Source organism: Salvelinus fontinalis, chromosome 1, assembly GCF_029448725.1.
Source record: "Salvelinus fontinalis isolate EN_2023a chromosome 1, ASM2944872v1, whole genome shotgun sequence".
In the NCBI taxonomy this organism is placed as follows: domain Eukaryota; kingdom Metazoa; phylum Chordata; class Actinopteri; order Salmoniformes; family Salmonidae; genus Salvelinus; species Salvelinus fontinalis.
In genome coordinates, this window is record NC_074665.1 from 88407258 (window position 1) to 88433917 (window position 26660).

Sequence of the window (26660 nt, forward strand, 5' to 3'; positions counted from 1 at the left end):
TACCATTGGGAAGCATTTAATATGGTGATGATATTGTTGGTCTGTCTGTTCATATAAACTCAGCAAAAAAAGAAACGTCCTCTCACTGTCAACTGCGTTTATTTTCAGCAAACTTAACATGTGTAAATATTTGTATGAACATAACAAAATTCAACAACTGAGACATAAACTGAACAATTTCCACAGACATGTGACTAACAGAAATGGAATAATGTGTCCCTGAACAAAGGGGGGGTCAAAATCAAAAGTAACAGTAAGTATCTTGTGTGGCCACCAGCTGCATTAAGTACTGGAGTGCATCTCCTCCTCATGGACTGCACCAGATTTGCCAGTTCTTGCTGTGAGATGTTACCCCACTCTTCCACCAAGGCACCTGCAAGTTCTGGGGGGAATGGGCCTAGCCCTCTCCCTCCGATCCAACAGGTCCCAGACGTGCTCAATGGGATTGAGATCCAGGCTCTTCGCTGGCCAAAGCAGAACACTGACATTCCTGTCTTGCAGGAAATCACGCACAGAATGAGCAGTATAGCTGGTGGCATTGTCATGCTGGAGGGTAATGTCAGGATGAGCCTGGAGGAAGGGTACCATATGAGGGAGGAGGATGTCTTCCTTGTAATGCACAGCGTTGAGATTGCCTGCAATGACAACAAGCTCAGTCCGATGATGCTGTGACACACCGCCCCAGACCATGACGGACCCTCCACCTCCAAATCAATCCCTCTCCAGAGTACAGGCCTCGGTGTAACGCTCATTCCTTCGACGATAAACGCGAATCCGACCATTACCCCTCGTGAGACAAAACCGCGACTCGTCAGGGAAGAGCACTTTTTGCCAGTCCTGTCCGGAAGAGAGAGACTGGCCCTAACTGCTGCTTTGGGAAATTGTCTTTTGGTGTGCTATTTAACTTTTTATTAGCCTATTAACTTGGCTAACTCTGAGCTCGCTTCAGGAAAAACAATATCATAGTTACATTTCCCTGCTAAAACTCCCTCCTCTCTCTCTCTCTCTCTCCACACACCATGTGCTTGTTGCTCAGAGTAGACAAAAGGAAATTAGGTCTGTGGAGGCCTCCAGGGGCCTTGGGCGGGGCTGCACGAGCAGCAGAGCATGTGGTGGGAGTAGAGTAGACTGGGTCAGAGGCATTGAGGTACTCAACAATGACACACCACTACAGCACAGCCAGCATGCCACAGCAGAGGAGCCAGCCACACAGAGACCAGGGTTGTGTTCTGGAGGGAGAAAACGTTTTGAAACAGGGAGCTACTGGAACCTGAACTTGTCCAATAAGAACACAGATTTTTTCTTTGGTGTGCCCTACTGAGCACATCCCAGTAGGTGGTTAGGAACAAAGCCAAACTAATAGACTACTGTTCACTGCTAGCCTCACCATGCTTTGTTCCTCAGTACTTGATGTAAAGTATGTTTTAAAGGTTGACTCAGCGACATGACTTTGATATTGAGATGCAAGGCTTCCACTCACACAGACACACACAGTATCTGCGCATGTGCACGGGCTCGCTTCACGTTCTTATAGCGTGGAAGCCACGGGACCAAAACAGCAGCGAAGTAGAGCCTCGCGCTTCAACGCTCTTAGTTGTTGTGGAAATGTTTACTGTTTACTTACTGCATCCGCTGGAGACTCATCTCCCCCACTAACTTCAAGCACCAGCTGTCAGAGCAGCTCACAGATCATTGCACCTGTACGTAGCTCATCTGTAAATAGCCCATCCAACTACCTCATCCCCCTACTGTATTTATTTATTTATTTATTTAGCTCCTTTGCACCCCAGTATCTCTACTTGCACATTCATCTTTTGCACATCTATCACTCCAGTGTTTAATTGCTATATCGTAATTACCTCGCCACTATGGCCTATTTTATTGCCTTACCTCCCTTATCTCACCTCATTTGCACACACTGTGTATATATACTTTTTCTACTATATTATTGACTGTATGTTTGTTTATTCCATGTGTAACTCTGTGTTGTTGTATGTGTCGAACTGCTTTGCTTTATCTTGGCCAGGTCGCAGTTGTAAATGAGAACTTGTTCTCAACTAGCCTACCTGGTTAAATAAAGCTGAGTCTACCTTTAACACTCCCTTTTCACATGTATGTTACTCTGTGTTCAGTCCTTAAGCTACAGGCCACAAGTAGATTTATCACCATAGTCTGTTAGCTAGGCAATTAAAAAATATATATTGCTGGTTCCTTGCTATTTCACAATTAAATAGTGATGCGTTCTCTCTTTTGCTATGTCTGCTTTATCCGTAGCAGGGAATCTTGCGTGTCTGTCGCAGATCTGAGCTGGATCAGCTCCCTCGGCCTGGCTGCGTTTGATACAGACGTCTCCCTTGGCCTGGCTGCGTTTGACAGACGTCCCCCTCGGCCTGGCTTCGTTTGACACAGACGTCTCCCTCGGCCTGGCTGTGTGCTGCCAAGGCTGTAACGGTGCTGATGTAGGGTGATCGTTTTAATAGCTTGAGTAGCCTTCCCTTTAGGGAGCAGGTTGTTTAGTGGGTAATTTTTATTTTTTTTACCCATTACCCCTTTAAAAACGGACCACCTCAACCTGTAAAACAAAAGCCCAATGTTTGAAAGGGTCTCCAGAAAGGTGTAAATTAAGCTAGTTGGGAAAATACTTTTTAAAGTGTGATTATGCTATGAAAAATGTGCCTGTCTGTATCTGTAACAATATAAAAATATATAAATAATCTGGGAGACTGCGGGCGACAGGCAACAGCCATTTAATTAGCAGCTGTCAAACTCTGTCCTCTCTATTGCGTTATGATGCATGCTGTCACACTGGAGAAGTTTGCATAGCAACAGTTTGGCTAATTCCCTGCAGAGGCCCACACCTGACAAACTGCAGGCAGATGCATAACCAAAGATAAGAGAGCGCTAACCATAGTTCTCAAGAACAAATGCATGCGTGAGGAGTCAAGGACATGATAAAGTGTGTTAGCATGGGTGTGTGTACAAGAGAAAGAATGTGAGAGTACAGTTTAATTCCGGTGGTCTACAGGTTTTCTGTGGAGTAGACAAACGAACATCACCTTGAATGACTTGATGGTGAATAAAACCTTGGACCTGAAAGTGACATACTGATCTCACTGTAATGACACAGACAGGGGCCTGCCAACAATATAATGATGAACCAGTTCTAATCTGTTTGTACTTAATCTGCCGGGGTGTGCTCCACTAGATTGCACAAGTATACTACCGGTCCAAAGTTTTAGAACACCTACTCATTCAAGGGTTTTTATTTTTACTATCTTCTACGTTGTAGAATAATAGTGAAGACATCAAAACTGAAATAACACATGGAATCATGTAGTAACCAAAAAAGTGTTTAACAAATCAAAATATATTTGAGATTCTTCAAACAGCCACCCTTTGCCTTGATGACAGCTTTGCACACTCTTGCCATTTTCTCAACCAGCTTCATGAGGTAGTCACCTGGAATGCTTTTCAATTAACAGGTGTGCCTTCTTAAAAGTGAATTTGTGGAATTTATTTCCTTAATGCGTTTGACCCAATCAGTTATGTTGTGACAAGGTAGGGGTGGTATACAGAAGATATCCCTATTTGGTAAAATACCAAGTCGATATTATGGCAAGATCAGCTCAAATAAGCAATGAGAAACGACAGTCCATCATTACTTTAAAACCTGGTCAGTCAATACAGAACATTTCAAGAACTTTGAAAGTTTCTTCAATTGCAGTCGCAAAAACCATCAAGCGCTATGATGAAACTGGCTCTCATGAGGATCGCCACAGCAATGGAAGACCCAGAGGATACGTTCATTAGTTACCAGCCTCAGAAATTGATCAGGAGTCCAAATTTTAGATTTTTGGTTTCAATCACCGTGTATTTGTAAGACGCGGTGTGGGTGAACGGATGATCTCCACATGTGTATTTCCCACCGTAAAGCATGGAGGAGGAGGTGTTATGGTGTGGGGTAGCTTTGCTGGTGACCCTGTCTGTGATTTTATTTAGAATTCATGGCACACTTAACCAGCATGGCTACCACAGCATTCTGCAGTTAAACGTCATCCCATCTGGTTTGGGCTTAGTGAGACTGTCATTTGTTTTTTAACAGGACAATGACCCAACACACCTCCAGGCTGTGTAAGGGCTATTTGACCAAGAAGGAGAGCGATGGAGTACTGCATCAGCTGACCTGGCCTCCACAATCCCCGATCTCAACCAAAGTTAGATGGTTTGGGATGAGTTGGACCGCAGAGTGAAGGAAAAGCAGCCAACAAGTGCTCAGCATATGTGGGAACTCCTTTAAGACTGTTAGAAAATAATTCCAGGTGAAGCTGGTTGAGAGAATGCCAAGAGTGTGCAAAGCTGTCAAGGCAAAGGGGGGCTATTTGAAGAATATAAGATATATTTTGATTTGTTTAACACTTTTTTTGTAACCTCATGATTCCATATGTGTTATTTCATAGTTTTGATGTCTTCACTATTATTCACAATGTAGAAAATAGTTTTTAAAAATTAAGAAGAACCGTTGAATGAGTAGGTGTCCTAAAACGTTTGATCAGTTTACTGTCCACATCACCCACAGGAGGTTTTAATCAGGGATAGTTTGTCACCTGAATCTATGTCCCTCCGCATTAGCAGAGATACGCACTGAGCAGGCTTCTGGACTTCTGGGTAGGGGAGAGAAGGGTCGGGGGCGGTATGCACTTATGCACGTCTTTGCTGAAGTCTAATTGGTTTCCATGGTTACAAGGGATAAGAGGTCACTGGCACTTTGGTTTTCCAATTATGGTTCGGAGCCAGTCGTCTATGAAGCGCTCCTGTCTTTGTCAGCTCTGAGACGCTGCTTTGTGCAGGGATGGATGGGTGATCCTATTTTATAAGCTTTCATAGCTGACATTTCCCCAACCCATACACAATCCCAGTCAGATATGTGGACTGACTGTGTAGGACTGGGGCATCCACCAGATAGAAAACCTTTCTAATGACTTGTTTATGCTCTGACTCTATACTGTTGGGCAATGATTTATGTCTGTTTGGTTTTTCCTTTTAGAATAAGTGGATTGAGAACATGAGAACAAGTTAAGACTATAGCCTACTGTAACTTAAAACCTTATATTACACTATAAATAGGCCAGAAATACCCTATTCAAAACAAACAACGAGGGAGGTAACATCCATCTTCTGCTTCTCCACCAATTCTCTCTCAGCACTCCTAGGGCATGTCACCGTTAGGGTTAACGATCATTAACATGCTCCGTCTCACTCAACTGGCTGCTGGTGCAGCAGAGTCCCGTGTGGTGTTTCATTCAGTAGAACAGAGCCTTCAGACCTCCTCCTTAGATAATGACACGCTAGCTCTCTCACTGATGGCTCTCTCCATCAAACCTGAGCAGTAGTAGCACTGGGGACCTGGCTGATGAGACCCCACTGAGCATCTGGACCTGTTTGATTAACGAACCATCTCAGGGTAGGAGGCAGCTGAACACAGCTGTACCAGATGCCAATTCAAAGCCTGGCAGCATTTGAATATAGCTGCAATTTATGAGCTTTGCTAGACTTAATTACCAACCCCTTTGTGTCTGACTGACTTTGAAAGGTTTCCTCTTTGTCAAGCTCACCACTTAACACCACCACTGCTGGCTGAGACCAGGCTATTTTAGGATATCACACGTCATGGCAGACCTGCACTGTCAAGTCTTCTAGTTTCTCTTCAGCTTTGGTACTAGTTTGGGTGAGGGTACTGTCTCTTGTGTGGGCCTATCGACCTGTCATTATCAAATGTATAAATGCATCACTACTGCATGGAGCAGGGCCTATCAACCTGTCATCCAATGTATCCAATGCCTTCAGAAAGTATTCATAACCCTTGACTTGTTCCACTTTTTTTTTTTACAGCCTGAATTAAAAATGGATCAAATATAATTCTCACCCATCTACACCCAATAACCCATAATGTGAAAACATGTTTTTCACACCCCTGAGTTAATACTTTGTACATACACTTTTCTTTTTAAGTCTAAACTGTATCTAGGTCACTCAGGAACAGTTAATGTCGTCTTGGTAAGCAACTCCAGTGTAGATTTTACCTTGTGTTTTAGGTCATTGTCCTGCTGAAAGGTGAATTCGTCTCCTAGTGTCTGTTGGAAAGCAGACTGTACCAGGTTTTCCTCTAGGATTTTGCTTGTGCTTATAACCGTATTCCATTTTCTTTTATCCTAAAGAACTACCTAGTACTTGCCGATGTCAAGCATACCCATAACATGATGCAGCCACCACCAACATGCTTGAAAATATGAAGAGTGTGGTGTGTTGTTGGATTTGCCCCAAACATAACGCTTTGTATTCAGGACCAAAAGTTTCTCTACCAACAGCCACATCCAATGTTGTTTTAGAGAATTTGGCAGTACGTCCAACTGGCCTCACAACCACATGTAACCATGATAGCCAGGACCTCAACATCCGGCTTCTTCACCTGCGAGATTGTCTGATACCAGCCACCCGGACAGCTGATGAAACTGGGTTTGCACAACCGAAGAATTTCTGCACAAACTGTCAGAAATTGTCTCGGGAAGCTCATCTGCGTGCTCATCTTCCTCACCAGGGTGTTGAGCTGACTGCAGTTTGGTGTCGTAACCGCCTTCAGTGGGCAAATGCTCACCTTCGAAGGCCTCTGGCACGCTGGAGAAGTGTGCTCTTCACAGATGAATCCTGGTTTCAACTGTACCGGGCAGATGGAGGACAGCGTGTATGGAATTGTGTGGGTGGGTGATGATATCAATGTTGTGATATCAATGTTGTGAACAGAGTGCCCCATGGTGGTGGTGGGGTTATGGTATGGGTAGGCATATGCTATGGAAAACGAACATAATTGCATTTTATCAATGGAAATTTGAATGCACAGAACTTGACGAGATCCTGAGGCCCATTGTCGTGCCATTCATCCGCTGCCATCACTTTATGTTTCAGCATGATAATATATAATAATAATATAATATATGCCATTTAGCAGACGCTTTTATCCAAAGCGACTTACATGATAACGCATGGACCAATGTCACAAGGATCTGTACACAATTCCTGGAAGCTGAAAATGTCCCAGTTCTTCCATGGCCTGCATACTCACCAGACATGTCACCCATTGAGCATGTTTGAGATGCTCTGGGTCGACATTTACAACAGCGTGTTCCAGTTCCCGCCAATATCCTGCAACTTCGCACCGCCATTGAAGAGGAGTGGGACAGCATTCCACAGGGCACAATCAACTATGCAAAGGGCATGTCGCGCTCCATGAGGCAAATGGTGGTCACACCAGATACTGATTTGGTTTTCTGATTCACGCCCCTACCTTTTTTTAAAAAGTTGCATGTGACCATAAAATGCAGATCTGTATTCCCAGTCATGTGAAATCCATAGATTAGGTCTTTAATGTATGTATTTCAATTGACTGATTTCCTTATATGAACTGTAATTCAGTAAACTCTTGTTGGATGTTGCGTTTTAGATTTTTGTTCAGCATAATTGACTTGACATTTCAGCTTTACATTTTTCATTCATAAAAATCGAACAAAATCCCTCTTTGACATTATGGCGTAATGCGTGTAGATCAGTGACACAAAGTCTCAATTTTAATAATGATTATTCCGGCTGTATGTAACACAACAAAATGTGGGAAAAGTATAGGGGTGTGAATAATTTCTGAAGGCACTGTAAATGCATCACTACTGCATGGAGCAGGGCCTATCACTAGCAGAATCATTTTTTCCCTTTAACGACTCCGACGAGCCTGACGCGAAGAATATACTGCTTCCTCGGGAACAGGCCCCGATCCCCGAAGATCTGCGTGAAGAGGAGGCGGAGAAAGAGGGGCCAAAGGGCGGGCTGCCTTCTGAGAATTCGTAGGCAATCGAATAAACTCCCACTTCCCTCCATTCTACTAACAAATATGCAATCCTTGGAGAATAAAATCGACGAGTTACGCAGGAGATTAAATTACCAACGGGACATTAAAAACTGTAACATATTATGCTTCACGGAGTCATGGCTGAACGACAACGATATCAACATAGAACTGGCTGGTTATACGATGTACCAGCAGGATAGAACAGCGGCATCTGGTATGACAAGGGGGCATCGGACTATGTATTTTTGTAAATGACAACTGGTGCACGATATCTAAGGAAGTCTCGAGCTATTGTTCGCCTGAGGTAGAGTATGTCATGATAACCTGTAGAGAGAGTTTATCTGTATTCTTCGTAGCTGTTTACATACCACCACAGTCAGAGGCTGGCACTAAGACAGCATTGAATGAGCTGTATTCCGCATTAAGCAAAGAAGAAAATGCTCACCCAGAGGTGACACCCCTAGTAGCTGGGGACTTTAATGCAGGGAAACTGAAATCCGTTTTACCAAATTTCTATCAGTATGTTAAATGTGCAACCAGAGGGAAACAACTCTGGACTACCTATAAACCACACACAGAGACGCATACAAAGCTCTCCCTCGCCCTCCTATTTGGCAAATCTGACCATAATACTATCCTCCTGACTCCTGCTTACAAGCAAAAATTAAAACCGGAAGCACCAGTGACTAAATCAATAAAAAAAGTGGTCAGATGAAGCAGATGCTAAGCTATAGGACTGTTTTACTAGCACAAACTGGAATATGCTCCGGGATTCCTCCGATGGCATTGAGGTGTACACCACATCAGTCATTGGCTTCAACTGCGAGCATGCGTTGACCAACTGGCAAGTGTCTTCACTGACATATTCAACCTCTCCCTGTCCGCGTCTGTAATACCAACATGTTTTAAGCAGACCATCATAGTGCCTGTGCCCAAGAACACTAAGGTAACCTGCCTAAATGACTAACGATCCATAGCACTCATGTCTGTAGCCATGAAGTGCTTTGAAAGGCTGGCCATGGCTCACAACACAATCATCCCAGAAACCCTAGACCCACTCTAATTTGCATACCGCCCCAACAGATCCACAGATGATGTCATCTCTATTGCACTCCACACTGCCTTTTCCCACCTGGACAAAAGGAACACCTATGTGAGAATTCTATTCATTAAATACAGCTCAGTGTTCAACACCATACTGCCCTCAGCTAATCAATAAGCTAAGGACCCTGTGACTAAACACCTCCCTCTGCAACTGGATCCTGGACTTTATGACGGGCCGCCCCCAGGTGGTAAGGGTAGGTAACAGCACATCCGCCACGCTGATCCTCAACAATAACCCTAACCCAGTACATCACTGGGGCCAAGCTTCCTGCCATCCAGGACCTCTATACCAGGCTGTGTCAAAGGAAGGCCCTAAAAATTGTCAAAGACTCCAACCACCCTAGTCATAGACTGTTCTCTCTGCTACCGCACGGCAAGCGGTACTGGAGCGCCAAGTCTAGGTCCAAGATGCTTCTAAACAGCTTCTACCCCCAAGCCATAAGACTCCTGAACATCTAGTCAAATGGCTACCCAGACTATTTGCATTGCCCCCCTCCCCCTCTTTACACCACTGCTACTCTGTTGTTTTCCTTCATCAATCTACACACGACACCCCATAATGACAAATTAAAAAAAAACGGAGATCACATTTACCTACTGTAACTTTTCAGGCCTTAACTCAGTACTTTGTTAAAGCACCTTTTGGCAGCGATTACAGCCTCAAGACTTCTTGGGTATGACGCTACAAGCTTTGCAAACCTGGATTTCAGGAGTTTCTCCCATTCTTCTTTGCAGATTCTCTCAAGGTCTGTCAGGTTGGATGGGGAGCGTCGCTGCACAGCTATTTTCAGGTCTCTCGAGATGTTCGATTGGGTTCAAGTCCAGGCTCTGACTCGGCCGCTCAAGGACATTCAGAGACCTGTCCCAAAGCCACTCTTGAGTTCTCTTGGCTGTGTGCGGAGGGTCATTGTCCTGTTGGAAGGTGAACCTTCACCCCAGTCTGAGGTCCTGAGCACTCTAGAGCAAGTTTTCATCAAGGATCTCTCTGTACTTTGCCCAGTTCGTCTTTCCCTTGATCCTGACTAGTCTCCCAGTCCCTGCCACTGAAAAACATCTCCACGGCATGATGCTGCCACCACCATGCTTTACCGTAGGGATGGTGCCAGGTTTCCTCCAGACGTGACGCTTGGCATTCAGGCCAAAGAGTTCATTCCTGGTTTCATCAGACCAGAGAATCTTGTTTCCAGGCTGTCATGTGCCCTTTACTGAGGAGTGGTTTCCGTCTGGCCACTTTACCATAAAGGCCTTATTGGTGGAGTGCTGCAGAGATGGTTATCCTTCTGGAAGGTTCTCCCATCTCCACAGAGGAACGCTGTTGCTCTGTCAGAGTGACCATTGGGTTCTTGGTCACCTCCCTGACCAAGGACCTTCTCCCCTGATTGCTCAGTTTGGCTGGGTGTCCAGCTCTAGGAAGTCTTGGTGGTTCCAAACTTCTTCCATTTTAAGAATTATGGAGGCCACGGTGTTCTTGGAGACCTTCAATGCTGCATCCATTTTTTGGTACCCTTCCCCAGATCTGTGCCTCGACACAATCTTGTCTCTGTGCTCTATGGACAATTCATTTGACCTCATGACTTGGTTTTTGCTCTGACATGCACTGTCAACTGTGGGACCTTATATAGACGTGTGTGTGTGTTTCTTTCCAAGTCATGTCCAATTCATTGAATTTACCACAGGTGGACTCCAATAAAGTTGTAGAAACATCTCAAGGATGATCAATGGAAACAGGATGCACCTGAGCTCAATTTCGAGTATCATAGCAAAGGGTCTGAATACATATTTAAATAAGGTATTTTAACTTTTTATTTTAATACTTTTGCAAAAATTTCTAACAATTTGTTTTCGCTTTGCCATTATGGGGTATTGTGTGTAGATTGAGGACATTTTTATTTTTAAATAAATGTTCGAATAAGGCTGTAATGTAACAGTGGAAAAAGAGAAGAGGTACTTTCCGAATTCACTGTATATTACTCATTGCAAAGCAAGTATACACATGTTTATAGACCCCTCACCCTTTATGCTGTGACTTTTCTGTTCCCCTGTGTCTGTGATGTGGTGGTTCGTCTGGCAGCAGTAATAATGACCAGTGGTGTTCCTGTGTTTCAGTACTGGATCAACGAGTTCACCTCCAATCTAGGAATTGGAGTCTTTCACTCTGGGATGGAGATCTATGGCAGAGGTAAGGCAACCTCTTCTTCCCACTGCTATGATTACAGCTCAGCAACACTGACCTCAAACACAGCAACACCACACAGAGGAAGTCAGAGACACTGAGTCACAAGTCTCTGACTTCCTCTGTGTTATCTAATCCATGTTCTTACCTTTCAGAGTTTGCCTATGGAGGACACCAATATCCATTTTCAGGAATATTTGAGATAACTCCAGGGGATGCCACAGAACTCGGGGAGACATTCAAGTGAGTATTTGCTTTTTCCCCATCCCATTCCCCCCACCCGGAAACAATGTTTTCCACCCTGCCTAGCAACACAGGTTAGTTGTCAGTCCCTAATATCTGTCTACCCACCCACCACTCCATTGCTTCCCAGAGTTCTGTCAACTTGGCTGGATGTCCTTTGGGTGGTGGATCATTCTAGATGCACACACTTTAAAGTGTTGAGTGTGAATGTTGCAGTTCTTGACACAAACCAGTGCGCCTGGCACCTACTACCATTCCTCGTTCAAAGGTACTTCAATATTTTGTCTTGCCCATTCACCCTCTGAATGGCACACAATCCATGACTCAATTGTCCGAAGGCTTAAAAATTATTCTTTAACCTGTTTCCTCCCCTTCATCTACACTGATTGAAGTGGATTTAACAAGTGACATCAATAAGGGATCATAGCTTTTACCTGGATTCACTTGGTCAGTCTGTCATGGAAGAGCAATGTTTTGTACACTCTGTATTTTCAGTGCATTCGGAAAGTATTCAGACCCCTTGACTTTTTCCATTTTGTTACGTTACAGCCTTATTCTAAAATTGATTAAATCGTTTTTTCCCCCCTCATCAATCTACACCCAATACCCCTATAATGACAAAGATTTTTTTTACATTTTTGTTAATTTTATTAAAAATTTAAGAGGAGTGGGACAACATTCCACAGGCCACAATCAACAGCCTGATCAACTCTATGTGAAGGAGATGTCGCGCTGCATGAGGCAAATGGTGGTCACACCAGATACTGACTGGTTTTCTGATCCACGCCCCTACCTTTTTTTTAAGGTATCTGTGACCAACAGATGCATATCTGTATTCCCAGTCATGTGAAATCCCCAGATTAGGGCCTCATTTACTTATTTATTTAAATTGACTGATTTCCTTATATGAACTGTAACTCAGTAAAATCTTAGAAATTGTTGCGTGTTGTTTTTATATTTTAGTTTGTGTATATATATTGCTTGTATGTATGTGTTGGGCTAGCTGAGATTATTCTGTAAAGTCAAGTATATTTGTCCAGGTCTCAATTGTTTCTTGACTAGCCCCATTCATTCTCCCTGTCGATAATTCTAATATTATGACTTCTAATAGTATATGTATCCACTGGCATATTGGGAGAGAGTGGGGTGATTGCCATCTAAGAGCCAACATTTTTTCGCATCAGTGCTGCCTGCCAGTAGTAATGGTCTGATTCAATGAGCTATTATCGTTAACTAACATGGTAGATGCAACACATTGAATATTTACATTCATGCACTTCGAAATACATTTTTTTACTTAGCCCCAGAAGTATTTAACTGCAGAGCACTCCCACATCATATAAAGGAATGTGCCTACCTGATTTAGGTGACACAGTGAAGATTTGGGGCCAATTTCATCGTAAAACCTTTCCTTGATGTTAAATTCATTCTGTGAACTAGGGCTGACCCCATTTAGTCGGTTGCAAATTTGTTAGAGCAAGCTTTGGACTGGACCAAACTGTTGAAAGTTGATCGATGTTTCAAGTTCCTTGCAGACAGGCAACCTGCAGGATTACCTGCAGGATGCAATGTTTTTATTTGTTGGCTTTATGTAGGCTATTTTTACATAGTTGGTAATAGAAGTTACATTTAGATTTGTATAATTTTTATTTAGATAGAATTTGTATTAATCACATGCCAATGATTTTGAAATTCGTTGACTTTATGCTCATTACGCTTACGTTTATTTTATAATAATGGCAGAATATGAGAAGGCCAGCAGCAGCGGTAGGAGGAAGTTCGGGAACAGTTTTTTTTCTTGACCTCTGGCTCCCTCTTGAGTCATTTGTGTGTCTTAATTATTTAATCACAGTGTGCTTAAAGCATCAGACAAGCTCGGTTGCCTATATATATACAGTTGAAATCAGAAGTTTACATACACCTTAGCCAAATACATTTAAACTCAGTTTTTCACAATTCCTAACATTTAATCCAAGTAAAACATTCCCTGTTTTAGGTCAGTTAGGATCACCACTTTATTTTAAGAATGTGAAATGTCAGAATAATAGTAGAGAGAAATTAATTTCAGCCTTTTATTTCTTTCATGACATTCCCAGTGGTTCAGAAGTTTACATACACTCAATTAGTATTTGGTAGCATTGCCTTTAAATTGTTTAACTTGGGTCAAACGTTTCACGTAGCCTTCCACAAGCTTCCCACAATAAGTTGGGTGAATTTTGGCCTATTCCTCCTGACAGAGCTGATGTAACTGAGTCAAGTTTGTAGGCCTCCTTGATCGCACATGCTTTTTCAGTTCTGCCCACACATTTTCTATTGGATTGAGGTCAGGGCTTTGTGATGGCCACTCCAATACCTTGACTTTGTTGTCCTTAAGCCATTTTGCCACAACTTTGGAAGCATGCTTGGGGTCATTGTTCATTTGGAAGACCCATTTGCGACCAAGCTTTAACTTCCTGACTGATGTCTTGAGATTGCTTCAATATATCCACATCATTTTCCTGTCTCATGATGCTATCTATTTTGTGAAGTACACCAGTCCCTCCTGCAGCAAAGCACCCCCACAACATGATGCTGCCACCCCATGCTTCACGGTTAGGATGGTGTTCTTTGGCTTGCAAGCCTCCCCCTTTTTCCTCCAAACATAACGATGGTCATTATCACCTAACAGTACAATCTTTGTACCCATGTGCAGTTGCAAACTGTAGTCTGGCTTTTTTATGACGGTTTGGAGCAGTGGCTTCTTCCTTGCTGAGCGGCCTTTCAGGTTATGTCGATATAGGACTCGTTTTACTGTGGTAAGGATACTTTTGTACCTGTTTCCTCCAGCATCTTCACAAGGTCCAAAGTACGTTCATTCCTAGGAGACAGAATGTGTCTCCTTCCTGAGCGGTATGACGGTTGTGTGGTCCCATGGTGTTCATACTTGCATACTATTGTTTGTACAGATGAACGTGGTACCTTCAGGCGTTTGGAAATTGCTCCCAAGGATGAACCAGACTTGTGGAGGTTTACAATTTTTTTTCTGAGGTCTTGGCTGATTTCTTTTGATTTTCCCATGATGTCAAGCAAAGAGGCACGGAGTTTGAAGGTAGGCCTTGAAATACATCCACATGTACACCTCCAATTGACTCAAATTATATCAATTAGCCCATCAGAAGCTTCTAAAGCCATGACATAATTTTCTGGAATTTTCCAAGCTGTTTAAAGGCACAGTCAACTTAGTGTATGTGAACTTCTGACCCACTGGAATTGTGATACAGTGAAATAATCTGTCTGTAAACAATTGTTGGGAAAATTACTTGTGTCGTGCACAACCGACTTGCCAAAACTAAGAAATGGCGCCGGAGGAAATGGCAGCAGTTTTACGGGCTCCCAACCAATTGTGCTCTTATGTGGGGGGTTTTGCGTTATCTGTAACTTACTTTGTACATAATGTTTCTGCAACCGTATCTTACGGCAAAAAAAGAGCTTCTGGATATCAGGACAGCGATCACTTTCCTCGGATTAGACAAAGATTTTTTCTACAACAAGGATGACGCACAAGACATTCTCCAAACACCCCACAGGGCTGACATCCCCGTTATTTGCAAGAGGAAGCGATGCGGACAAAGAGCTGGATGCCTGGTCAGGACCCAGAGAAGGCGACTGGGAAAGCTGCCGTTACCGTCAATACTACTCGCCAACGTGCAATCATTGGACAATAAATTATACGAGGTACGATCACGAATATCCTACCAACGGGACATCAAAAACTGTAATATCCTATGTTTCACGGAATCGTGGCTGATTGACGACATGGATATTCAGCTAGCGGGATATACGCTGCACCAGTAAGATAGAACAGCACACTCCGGTAAGACGAAGGGGGGTGGGGGGCGGTCTGTGCATATTTGTAAACAACAGCTGGTGCACGAAATCTAAGGAAGTCTCTAGATTTTGCTCGCCTGAAGTAGAGTATATTGTGATAAATTGCAGGCCACCCTACTTGCCTAGAGAGTTTTCAGCTATACTTTTCGTGGCTGTTTATTTACCACAACAGACAGATGCTGGCAATAAGACCACACTCAGTCAGCTGTATAAGGAAATAAGCAAACAGGAAACCACTCACCCAGAGGCGGCGCTCCTAGTGGCCGGAGACTTTAATGCAGGGAAACTTAAATCAGTTCTACCAAATTTCTATCAACATGTTAAATGTGCAACCAGAGGGGAAAAAATTCTAGATCACCTGTACTCCACACACAGAGATGCGTACAAAGCTCTCCCTCGCCCTCCATTTGGTAAATCCGACCACAACTCTATCCTGATTCCTGCTTACAAGCTAAAATTAAAGCAGGAAGCACCAGTGACTCGGTCTATAAAAAAGTGGTCAGATGAAGCAGATGCTAAACTACAGGACTGTTTTGCTATCACAGACTGGAACATGTTCTGGGATTCTTCCGATGGCATTGAGGAGTACACCACATTAGTCACTGGCTTTATCAATAAGTGCATCGAGGACGTCGTCCCCACGGTGAAGAAGCCATGGATTACAGGCAACATTCGCACTGAGCTAAAGGGTAGAGCTGCCGCTTTCAAGGTGCGGGACTCTAACCCGGAAGCTTACAAGAAATCCTGCTATGCCCTGCGACGAACCATCAAACAGGCAAAGCGTCAATACAGGGCTAAGATTGAATCATACTCCGACGTTCATCTTATGTGTCAGGGCTTGCTAACTATTACAGACTGCAAAGGGAAGCACAGCCGCGAGCTGCCTAGTGACACGAGCCTACCAGATGAGCTAAATCACTTCTATGCTCGCTTCGAGGCAAGCAACACTGAGGCATGCATGAGACCATCAGCTGTTCCGGACAACTATATGATCACACTCTCTGTAGCCGACGTGAGTAAGACTCCTGGCATATGCTGTGCTCCTGGCATATGCTGACCAACTGGCAGGTGTCTTCACTGACATTTTCAACATGTCCCTGATAGTCTGTAATACCAACATGGTTTCACCATAGTCCCTGTGCCCAAGAACACAAGGCAACCTGCCTAAATGACTACAGACCCGTAGCACTCACGCCCGTAGCCATGAAGTGCTTTGAAAGGTTGGTAATGGCTCATATCAACACCATTATCCCAGAAACCTTAGACCCACTCCAATTTGCATACCGCCCAAACAGATCCACAGATGATTCCATCTCTATTACACTCCACACTGCCCTTTCCCACCTGGACAAAAGGAACACTTATGTGAAAATGCTATTCATTGACTACAGCTCAGCGTTCAACACCATAGTACCCTCAAAGCTCATCACTAAGCTAAGGATCCTGGGACTAAACACCTCCCTCTGCAACTGGATCCTGGACTTCCTGACGGGCCGTCCCCAGGTGGTGAGGGTCGGTAGCAACACATCTGCCATGCTGATCCTCAACACTGGAGCTCCACAGGGGTGGGTGCTCAGTCCCCTGCTGTGCTCCCTGTTCACCCACGACTGCATGGCCAGGCACGACTCCAACACCATCATTAAGTTTGCAGACGACACAACAGTGGTAGGCTTGATCACCGACAATGATGACACATAGGGAGGAGGTCAGAGACCTGGCCGGGTGGTGCCAGAATAACAACCTATCCCTCAACGTAACCAAGACTAAGAAGATAATTGTGGACTACAGGAAAAGGAGGACCAAGTACGCCCCCATTCTCATCGACGGGGCTGTAGTGGAGCAGGTTGAGAGCTTCAAGTTCCTTGGTGTCCGCATCAATAACAAACTAGAATGGTCTAAACACACCAAGACAGCCGTGAAGAGGGCACAACAAAGCCTAGACTCCATGAGGGTGGTATGAGGGCCCGACGTCCACAGGTGGGGGTTGTGCTTACAGCCCAACACCGTGCATGACGTTTGGCATTTGCCAGAGAACACCAAGATTGGCAAATTCGCCACTGGCGCCCTGTGCTCTTCACAGATGAAAGCAGGTTCACACTGAGCACATGAGCACATGTGACAGACATGACAGAGTCTGGAGACGCCGTGGAGAACGTTCTGCTGCCTGCAACATCCTCCAGCATGACCGGTTTGGCGGTGGGTCAGTCATGGTGTGGGGTGGCATTTCTTTGGGGGCCGCACAGCCCTCCATGTGCTCGCCAGAGGTAGCGTGACTGCCATTAGGTACCGAGATGAGATCCTCAGACCCCTTGTGAGACCTTATGCTGGTGCGGTTGGCCCTGGGTTCCTCCTAATGCAAGACAATACTAGACCTCATGTGGCTGGAGTGTGTCAGCAGTTCCTGCAAGAGGAAGGCATTGATGCTATGGACTGGCCCGCTCGTTCCCCAGACCTGAATCCAATTGAGCACACCTGGGACATCATGTCTCGCTCCATCCACCAATGCCATGTTGCACCACAGACTGTCCAGGAGTTGGCGGATGCTATAGTCCAGGTCTGGGAGAAGATCCCTCAGGAGACCATCCGCCACCTCATCAGGAGCATGCCCAGGCGTTGTAGGGAGGTCATACAGGCACGTGGAGGCCACACACACTACTGAGCCTCATTTTGACTTGTTTTAAGGACATTACATCAAAGTTGGATCAGCCTGTAGTGTGGTTTTCCACTTTAATTTTGAGTGTGACTCCAAATCCAGACCTCCATGGGTTGATAAATTTGATTTCCATTGATAATTTTTGTGTGATTTTGTTGTCAGCACATTCAACTATGTAAAGAAAAAAGTATTTAATAAGAATATTTCATTCATTCAGATCTAGGATGTGTTATTTTAGTGTTCCCTTTATTTTTTTGAGCAGTGTATACTATAGAGATCAGTCCTTTCGGGGGCCCAGATCATTTATTTATAACTCCCATCATTATATGGTTCGGTAGTTGGGTTTCCCGAGAGACTGCATAGGCAAACATTGCAGACATAAGTTCTAAATATAGAAAAAAAGGTGTTTGCCTGGTTATGTCTTTACCTTTCAAATCTTGGAATGTTCCAAAACCATTACTGTCCATGATATCGGCAAGGATACGGATTCCACATTTGGACCATTGGGGGATGCAAATGGCCACCCTCTAGATCGCAAGGCATTATTGTAAAATATTGGAGTATGGGCTTGTATTTTTTTTTTATTTAGCGCCAAATAGAAATTGTGTTAGAAATAATGAGACCAAAGTGTAGTTTACATTGTTTAAGGTATATATCAGTAAAGACCACCTCTTCCAGGGCAATAGGAGACACCATATTTCTCTCTTTACTCAGCAAGGGGGCAGAGGATTCATGTCTAAACCAATTCAGGATGGGAGGAAATGCTACTGTGTGGAAATACAATTTAAAGTTTGGTACGGATAGTCCGCCTACGTTTTTCCCTCTTTACAAATTTGTTAATTTTATCTGGGCTCGCTTACCTTGCCATATACATTTTGAAACCGCAGTATGGATTGTATTCCAATTGCCAGAATGGGGAGAGAAGGGATGCATTGAACTACAGAAATTCAGCTGTGGCAATATATTCATTTTGACGATAGATATTCTGCCGGTTAAAGCAAATGGGATATTAGTGCATCTACTGAGGTCGGATTGAATTGATTTCAGTGTTCTGTTAAAGGTTCTGGCAATGGTTTCATCTAAAGAAGGAAATATATCTACTCCCAAATATTTAAAATGGTAAACTATTGGGATTCCATAAGTAGAGATTGAGTCCTCCATCAGGGTCTTGAGAGGCGGTAGGGCTGATTTTGGTTTTATAACTTGATGGTGCTGAATTTCTCTATGATCTTTAAAACTTTTGGGAGGGATTGAGTGAGATTGTCTAGATAAACTATGTAAGATATCGTCGGCGTATAATGGGATTATGTGATCTGTAGAATTGATCGATATTGATGCCTGGGCCAGGGGCTCCGTATACAATAAAAAATAGCAGAGGTGAGATTGGATCACCTTGCCTGCTACTTCTACTTATTATGAACAAAACAGAGCAGGTATTGCCTGTTATTACTATGGATGAGGGATTGGCATATAGTATTTGAATCATGTTAATAAAATTGAAGCCAAGTCCCATATGTTCCAAAATCCAACCAAAGATATTACCATTCTAGTCTATCAAAAGCTTTTTCTGCATCAAGTGATAGAATTGCCCAAAGAGCTTTGGTTTCTGATGAAGCACGTAAGATATGTAATAGACTGAGGTTATCTGAGGATAATAGTTTAACAGACCCGCTTTGGTCTAGATGTACCAATTTGGGTAAGTAAGTTTTCTATGTTTATCAAAGATGGTGAGCACACTGGTTGAACGCTCTAACATCATTAACAACTTTTCCAATTCTGATATCTTTTTAGTTGTGATTTATTCAGTCCAGATGCAAATACAGTTGCGTTGTTTGTAATAAAACCTTTGGTGGCATCCTATAGAATCTGAGGATCATCGACTGAGGAAACATTAAAGCTCCATCTTGTGGCTCTTTTAGGAGATTCAGACATTTTGATGCATTGTTGGTTTCTGAGTTAAACTTGAAAATATGAAGTATCCTTTTCCATGTCACTGAGGGAGAGAGGGGAATGTAGAATGTTTACATTCTGTCAGAATGTTATTGTTAGATATCAGGGATCCTTTGGTGAGGAGTGAGGAATTTGGTGCTGAGATCAGATGAAGTGAGGAAGAATAGATATCACTAAGTTTCTGTCTAGCAACAGAGATGTATTGGCTGTTCAGATGTGTAGGAGGAGACTCAGCATAGGAGAAAGAGTTAAATACCAGTACTTGTGTGAATATGCTCTTTGTCTGTTCAGCTGTCTGACCCTTTGGATGAATAAATGTGGTTTGAGCTTTTATAGTTTTTTTTTTATAGTTTACCGTTATTTAGAACCTAACAGCATGTTGATCAGATATGCTCATATGTCGGATTTCTTTTTTCTTGATTAAAGAAAATAGAGGACTATTTAATAGTACGAAATCGATTCTGGGATATTGTAAAATATTGCCTTGTATGGTGGAAAAATGTGACTTGAATTGACCCTCTCCTCTCTCTGTGTGGATCCTGTTCCTGGCGTCAGAGAGGCCATTGTCCTGGGCAGCACAGACTTCACTGAGGAGGATGTGGAGCGAATCATGGAGGAGCTGGGGAAAGAGTACAAGGGGAACACCTACCATCTCATGCACAAGAACTGTAACCACTTCTCTTCAGCCCTGTCGGAGGTAAGCAACACTCTAAACACACACACAAACACACACACACACACACACACACACACACAAAGGCCTATATCCCAGTGTTTTCCAGGGTGTGCCGGACTCTTTCTGAATTCTGTTGAAGAAGCTTCCATTAAAGAACACCCTCTGTGTTCTGTTAGACCGGTAACTCTCAAACCACAATATAGCAGGGGATGTAAAGCCATAACACATAAATTTTTCAAGCAGCAGATTTTGATCGGTAATGTTAAAAGCTGCACTGATGTCTAACAAAACAGCTATCACAATTTCTCTCAGCCAATCATCAGTCAAGTGCTGTACATGTTGAGTGTCCTTTCTTATAAGCGTGCTGAAAGTCTGTTGTTAATTTGTTTACTTACAATGCTATTTCTATCTGGTCAAATACCATTTTTTCCAAAAGTTCACCAAGGGTTAGAAACAGGCTTATTGGTCGGCTGTTTGAGCCAGTAAAGGGGACTTTGCTATTCTTGGGTAGCAAAATGATTTTTGCTTCCCTCCAGGCCTGAAGGCACACACTTTACTGTAGGCTTAGATTGAAGAGATGGCAAATAGGAGTGGACATATTGTTCACTATAATTCTCAGTCATTTTCCATTCAAGTTGTCAGACCCAGGTGGCTTGTCATTGTTGATAGACAATTTTTACAGTTTTTACAGTCATTTTCTTAATGGTTGCATGCTTAACAGTAACTGGAATAAGCAATTTCATAAATGTGGTTACACACCACAGACCAGCAAATATTAGTTACATCTTCAACATAGGAATCACTACTAAACTTATTGTATGACCTCTTATGCACTATATTGAAACTTTGGTGTTCCGAGACATGGCTTCTATATTATGATCACTACATCCATTGGATTTGGATACTGCTTTAGAGCAGATTTCTGCAGTATTAGTAAAGATTTGATCAAAACAAGAAGAGGATTTTAATTCCGGTGCTGTTTGTAAATTCCCCGGCTGGCAGTATTTATCACATACATTATCAAGCATTTCACACACATTATCCAGATACTGACCAGGGCCTAAAATGTACTTTTTGATCTACCAGCCACCGTGGCAGATGGATAAGAAAAATCTACCAGCCACCTAGATTTTTTTTACCAGCCCAAATATTTTTTCCCTGCTAAAATTACACCGATAAAACACACAAAAACAGATGAGCAAGCTTTGTAATATTTCTAAAACAATAAATGTATTACCAGTCAGAATTGATGTGGCATCGTTTCATTTTATTTTTGTGACTCGAGTCTTTGAACCAAAATATCACAGATGAGACAAAACATTTCACGTGCCCCTTTAAGTGCGGGAGGTTACCATGGTAATGTGACTCGAGTCATGTTTGTGCCTGTTAGATTGAGTCTGACTAGTAGAAGCATTGTCTTCTCTTATCTAGCAGTTGAAACTCAAACATTAAAAAACAACCTAGCTTGTGAACAAAACAATGTAAATAGCCAAGAAACACAAGGACAGTCTCACTTCAGTATACTTAGTTAGGTTACTTTGAAGAAACTAAAATATATTTTGATTTAACAATTTTTATTTTCTAATGATTCCATATGTGCTATTTCATAGTTTTGATGTCTTCACTATTATTCTACAATGTAGAAAATAGGAAAAATAAAGAAAATCCCTTGAATGAGTATGTGTGTCCAAACTTTTGGCTGGTACTGTAGGATTCATAGGTTTTCGACTTTGTTCGATTAATTTACCAGCTATGAAACAAAATGGAAGAAATACTTTGAAAACAGCTACTGCAGCATTTATTTGACTATAAATGTGATCTTACTTGACTATTTGTATTCACAAATGCGAGTGAAACGCTCGCACTGTGTAGCCCTGACCATCCGTCAACTTGGCTGGTGAAATATACATCTTGCTGGCCGATGCCAAAATCTACCCGCGGTTGGTAAGTTTAGGCCCTGATACTGATTGTTAGCACTTGGTGGTCTATAGCAGCTTCCCACAAGAATAGGCTTTAGGTGAGGCAGGTGAACCTGTAGCCATATTAATTCAACAGCATTTGACATGAGATCCTCTCTAAGCTTTACATCAATATAAAGTGCAACACCTCCACCATTGGCATTCCTGTCTCTTCTTATCTGTTACTAGCAATTATTGATTTCATGAACCACGTTTCTTAGGCTAGCCATGATTGCGGTAATGTATTTAAGTCCTGCCTTTCATCTTACCGTCTTTGGCACGCATTAATTCATGAACATTATATTGTTGTCCAACATCAAACTTGTCCTTGTCAATCACAAAGCTTCACAGAAATGCTTTTAAAGCATTATTTACATTTAAATGTATGTAGTTCTGTCCTCATCTTTTTTTCTTGACTTTTACCTTTATATTTAGCTAATAAATGATGGGTTAGTATGCATATGTTTCTAACTAGCAATTTGTAGTTCATCTGTCTTCAGCCAAAATAAAGTGGGGAGTTTGAAAGGAGAGAAAGCGTGCGATGGTGTGATGATATCCAACGTGGATCCCTACGCGCACCGAGTGCTAATGTACATGTGATGTTGGCCCGGTTAATGACAAATAAACGCCCATTGTAAATCTTAAGGCAGCAGACAAAATTCCTTTTGTCCTCTCATTATGGAGAACCGGCTTCAGAACATTAACATGCAATAAATGGACTTTGGGACAATAGGTTTCGTCAGCCACAATGGTGGTAATGACGATAGATGGAATATGAACATGAATGTCGTTTTTGTAATGTTATTAAAAGTTAAAGGACGATGTTAAAATGAAAACATTGTAACTTTAAGAGTTTTCCTAACATGTGCCTGATGTTTGCATATTGTACGTTGTGTGGAAAATGTCCAAATCAAAGACAGTGTTTTTGTAAGATGAAATGTGAAGTTAGTTTTCTAAATTGGATCTGAGTAAAATCCAGACCTTGCCTCGTAACTGCCCTGAAGGCAGAAATGCCCATTGAGTTAAGAATTAGCATATCAGACTAAGTGACCCTGAGCTGCAGCCAAGGTCTGAGTGGTCAGAAAACGCAACACGAGGTTGAATAATAAATCATTTTTAGAGATTAATTTATGCAAGGGGTCTCCAACAGGTCAATCGCGAGCTCACAGGCCAGCTATGAGTAGCCTCCCAAACAATTCAGAAAGTGCTTGCATTTGTCACGTGTTCCACCGCAAACTGTCATAAACAAATCTCACAAGTATCAGACACCTCAAGCTCCCGGCTAATATCCAATCAAATCCACATTGACATTATCCCACCCCTGGTTAGCCACAATTGGCTTGAAAAGCCAAACGTAAGGAAATATCTTCCATTTAATTTCCAGCAATATTGCCTCTGTCTGTGTGGTGCGCGCATTTATCTATCATTCACTTTGCTTAGCCAGTTGGCTTGTTTTTCACAGCCAGAGGCTTTTGCCACCCAAGACCTGTTTTTTTCCCAAAGTGGAATAGTTCCATTAGACATCACAAGGACTAAAGATAAGAATCTAAAGCTAATACCGCTTTGAAAGAAAGGGCGATTTGTGTTCCTCTGCATTTACCGGGTCAGTAAATGTCTTTGTTTGGTGTTCGCTTTTTATTTTACATTTAACTAGGCAAATTAAGAACAAATCAGTTAAGAACAAATTCTTATTTTCAATGACGGCCTAGGAACAGTAGGTTAACTGCCTTGTTCAGTGGCAGAACGACAGATTTTTACCTTGTCAGCTCGGGGATTCAATCTTGCAACCTTTCGGTTACTAGTCCAACGCTCTAACCACTAGGCTACCTGCCGCTTTGGACCTGTCACGTTCTTGACCTGTTTTCTGTTGTTTTGTATGTGTTTAGTTGGTCAGGACGTGAGCTGGGTGGGAATTCTATGTTGTGTGTCTAGTTTGTCTGTTTCTATGTCCGCCTAGTGTGGGTTCTCAATCAGAGACAGATGGTAGTCGTTGTCTCTGATTGAGAATCATATATAGGAGGCTTGTTTTGTGTTGGTTTTTTGTGGGTGTTTGTTACCTGTCTCTGTGTTTGTGTTCTGCACCAGATAGTTCTGTATCAGTTTTGCACATTTGTTATTTTGTAGGTTGTTTGTAGTTTTTCACTTGTGTTTGTATTAAACATGTTTAACACTAGCCGCGCTGCATTTTGGTCCTCTCCTTCAGCCCTGGGTGATAAAAACACATTACTGTGCTCAGCAAAAGGAATGGTCATGGCCAGTGGCTACCAAGGAAGTAATTACATTGTAATGATGTCTGTACTTAGCAAGACGACACAGCCACACTATTTTCTCATTGAAATAGCACCCCAGTATTAGCACATCAGATTAATAAGGGTCGAATTGGATACAGTCTAGTGCAGTTCATTCCAATACCTAAAGGACCATTAGCTCTATCCTGCTTAGTAGGGCCAAATGCCTTACCGCTACAGTGTCAGCAGATCCATTTCCAGTAAGACCTAGCACTCCAGTATCAGTGCTGCATGTCTCACTGTTCTACTCTGCACTCTTCCTGTGTGGCAGGGAGATCCCTCGCTGGGTGAACCGGCTGGCCTACTTCAGCTCTTGTGTGCCCTTCCTGCAGAGCTGCCTGCCCATGGAGTGGCTGACCCCGGCTGCCCTGCAGTCCAGCATCAGCCAGGAGCTCCAGGCAGAGCTGGAGGAGGTAGAGGATGCCTCCGCCTCCATAAACTCCATGCCTTCCCTCGCCTCTCCTTCCCCCTCCAAGCCCAGGGTTCCGCGACATCATCCCCGCTGACAGGACCAGCCCTGTGTGCAACATCGCCTTCAATGACCGGCTCTAGCAGGGCCCCTCCTACTGTACACCACTCTGCCAATAGACAGGAACCTCAACCTACCTATCTACCGCCCATGCCTACTGTGCTCCTGATGAGACTTGCCATCCACCAGCTGCATTGAAGCCCCTCCTACACTGACAGGACTGGCAGACTTGGGGTGAAGGCTACTGCCTCGGAGTACTGTTGTGTTTTACACATAGTAAAACAACATGCAGATCATGTTTTGTGGCATTTCTTGATTTTCAAGGACTTTATTTTCTATACTCAGGACTCTGAAAAATACTTTGAATATTGTTATTTTTTCACTAATAGCTTCTTTTGCTTTTTCTAACACTTTAGTCATCACCGAGTGCATTTGTAATCCTCTCTTTAAATAGAGCTTTTGTTTACAACATGTTTGTGGGTGAGTGTTTTACAACCACCTGGGCCAAACCCTCTCCACACTTTTCTTACGACACACACAGCTGACGTCTACACCCGTGGCAGCCGTGCCTGAAGAGTTTTACTGTACCTGCTCGTTGAGCTCTGCACTGTTTCTCTATAGTTTACCTGTTTCTGTCTTTGTCAAGCAGCAGACTCCTTAACCTAGAATAACTAACACCGTTTTAGAGTCTTCTGTGTAACTGACAAGATTTGTATCCCGTTTTAAAGTTATTAAAGAAAAATATATGTTATAGATCTGATTATTGTTTTGATGAGTTATGAACTAAAAATGTTTTCCCTATTCAACATGGTGCTTATGTCAGTATAGTATAATTAAGCAATAAGGCAGGAGGAGGTGTGGTATATGGCCAATATACCACGGCTAAGGACTGTTCTTATCCACGACGCAATGCGGAGTGCCCGGACACAGCCCTTAGCCGTGGTATATTGGCCATATACCATAACCCCCCGAGGTGCCTTATTGTTATTATAAACGTTTTACCAACGTAGTAATTAAAGCGGTAAAAAGAAACGTTTTGTCATACCCATGGTATAGTACCACGGCTGTCAGCCAATCAGCATTCAGAGCTCGAACCACCCAGTTTATAATGGCCATTATACATTGGGTGGTTTTAGCCCCGAGTGCTGATTGGCTGACAGCCATGGTATATATACAACACCTGCTCGAGCCTTATTGCTTAATTATACCACGGCTAAGGGCTGTTCTTAGGGAAGATGCCAAGGTGCCTTATTGCTGTTTTACCAACATATGGTTGGTAAAATAGCATTTTTTACCAACAAATTGAACAGTAAACAAGTCATTTTTTCATCATACCCATGGAATATCTTCTAATATACACATGGCTGAAATGCTGTTACAACCGA

General features: G+C 42.9%; 1 protein-coding gene across 1 annotated transcript; it reads left to right on the top strand.

Annotated features, from left to right (window-relative positions):
- The first annotated feature begins 2313 nt into the window (after positions 1 to 2313).
- LOC129863332 (uncharacterized) lies at positions 2314 to 26285 on the top strand. Its single transcript, XM_055935236.1, has 5 exons — positions 2314 to 2459; positions 11105 to 11177; positions 11327 to 11414; positions 20440 to 20581; positions 25078 to 26285. The coding sequence occupies exons 2-5, from the start codon at positions 11159 to 11161 to the stop codon at positions 25471 to 25473; spliced, it is 645 nt and encodes a 214-aa protein (XP_055791211.1). The 5' UTR covers positions 2314 to 2459; positions 11105 to 11158; the 3' UTR covers positions 25474 to 26285.
- Positions 26286 to 26660: the final 375 nt, after the last annotated feature.